The sequence below is a fragment of the Camelina sativa genome, chromosome 9 (genome assembly GCF_000633955.1).
Source record: "Camelina sativa cultivar DH55 chromosome 9, Cs, whole genome shotgun sequence".
Taxonomy (NCBI): domain Eukaryota; kingdom Viridiplantae; phylum Streptophyta; class Magnoliopsida; order Brassicales; family Brassicaceae; genus Camelina; species Camelina sativa.
In genome coordinates, this window is record NC_025693.1 from 3408373 (window position 1) to 3410738 (window position 2366).

Consider the following 2366-nt stretch of genomic DNA (forward strand, 5'->3'; position numbering starts at 1 on the left):
GGGCCTTAATTATCTAAATACCCAATCTATTAAGATCCAACAAATTTCATCGTCAGTAACAACTAAAAAGTTAAAAAGATCTTCGTTTATCGACCTGTGGTGAAGAAAAATCCCCCTTTTTCACTTAGGGTTTACTTTGAGAAAATAAACAATTGAGACTACCAAAGTGTAATGTGGTGAAATCGCTACTTGAAATCGAGCTAGAAGACAAAGTCGTGTATTGATTCTCGTTCCAATGAGGTATATTCTAAGTTATCTGTTGTCGGTTTTGATTTCTTTACATGTTTGTGGATCTGAGCAACTGAGCAATCAGAGAATGTAGGGTTGTTGTCGGTTTTGATTTCTTTACATCTTTGTGGATCTGAGCAAGTGGGTTTGTAGGGTTGTTGTCGAGAACTTTATGGGCTTGATTTGGGTTTATTCCTGAAAATGTCGGGTCTTTGTTTATATAATAGTTGTCGGGTTAAAGTGAAAGTTGTGGGGTTTTGTTTTGCCTTTATACATTGTTCATGTTGGGTGAAAAATAATTTGCAGACACTGTTTTAATTGTCTTTTTTGGCTTATATCTTTTTCTTCTCATTTTTTGTAGTGAGAAGATTAAAGTTAAGGTGAAATGTCATCATTCTGGCATTTTCAAAACCGACGGTGGAGTGTTAAACTACGTTGATGGAAAAGTTGAAGTAGTAGAGGTGGATTCTGTTACAATCTTCGAAGATGTACTCATATATTTGCTTGAAAAGCAAGTCAAAAACATTGGGAAAATGTGGTACAAGCTACCGTTTGAGGAATTATCAGATAGGATGCCACTGTTCAAAAATGTTGATGCTAATAAGAAGAAGTTGGTTGCAAAAGGACGTTGGATGGGAGAGATAGACATATTTTTTGAAAAGGCAGACGCAGATTCACTTGAGGGCACATTACCTGCGGAAAAGGTGATAGAAGATGCAAAATTAGTTCTTAAGGATAATGTGAGTGAAGATGAAGGTAGTGATGGCCAGAAATCAGATGCTGGATTATCTGAATCATCAGACTCGGAGGGTGAAGATGACATTCGTGAGAATGATGCTGAGATTGTTGAGGAGGACATACAAGTTTTCAACAATGAAAATTACGAGGAACAGATTCTGGATGAAGATGAAGAATATCCTGCAACCAATGATGAATCTGGTGATGAAGAACAACAAGCTGAGAGGTTGGTTAGAAGAGATTTACTTGATGTTCAGCTTAAGGCAATTGTTCTGTTCTGGGAGTGATTTTAAGAAGAACATCATCAAATATATCTTGAAAACGAGGCGTAATGTTGTTTACTCGAGGTGGGAGAAGAAGAAGCTCGAGGCTAAATGTAAAGGAAAAGGGTGTCATTGGGAAATTTATTGTTCAGTGGAGAATCCTATTGGGAAGTGGATGGTGAAGCGTTATCATAATGAACATCTATGTCATCCAACAGGAAGGTGTGAGCTTATAAAGACTCCTATAATTGCTGATCTCTTCTTGGAAGATATTAGAAGAGATCCAGAGATGAGTGGTCCAGAGATAAAAGATGAAATGAAGAGAAGATACAACATTATTATCTCACCAAACCAGACTAAAGTTGCTAGAAGACGGATATTTGATAGGCTCCAAGCAGAATGTGATGAGCAGTTTTCAAGGTTAAGAGACTATGAGTTGCAGCTTTGTAAAACGAATGATGGTACTACTGTGGAGATTAATACAACAACAAGGGATGATGGTAGTGAAGCATTCTCACAAATGTACATTTTCTTTGAGGCTTTGAGAAGTGCTTGGAAGCAGAACTGCAGACCAATCATTGGTCTGGATGCGACGTTCTTGAAGCACTCTATGAAAGGACAGATGCTTACTGCTGTTGGAAGGGATCCGAACAACCAGATTTTTCCAATAGCTTGGGCTGTGGTGGATTGTGAGAACAATCCCAACTGGGAATGGTTTGTTCGTAAGCTAAAGGAAGACCTTGGGTTGGGGTTAGGTGAGAACATCACTCTTATATCTGACATGCACAAAGGATTGATTCATGGTGTTGCGACTGAATTACCAATGGCAGAGCATCGAGCTTGTGCTAGGCACATTTACTCAAACTTGAAAAAATTTCACAAGGAAAATATGTTGAAGCCACTATTCTAGAGAGTTGCTAGCAGCTACAATGAAGCTGATTATAATGAAAATTTGGCTGTATTCAAGGAGTTTGATCCGCAGGCTCACAAAACTTTAATGCAGAAGGATCCACACACATGGTGCATGGCATTCTTTAGAGTCGGATGTTGTTGTGCTGATACACACAACAACCATACTGAGTCATACAATCGAACTTTGAAGATTGCAAGGAGGAAGCCCTTTGTGACTATGCTCGA

At 38.6% G+C, this 2366-nt stretch overlaps 1 protein-coding gene across 1 annotated transcript; it reads left to right on the forward strand.

Moving 5' to 3' along the window:
• LOC104714967 lies at positions 236-2139 on the forward strand. The gene is made up of 3 exons (XM_010432427.1): positions 236-240; positions 590-1192; positions 1251-2139. Exons 1-3 carry the CDS (start codon positions 236-238, stop codon positions 2137-2139), a joined length of 1497 nt encoding a protein of 498 aa, XP_010430729.1.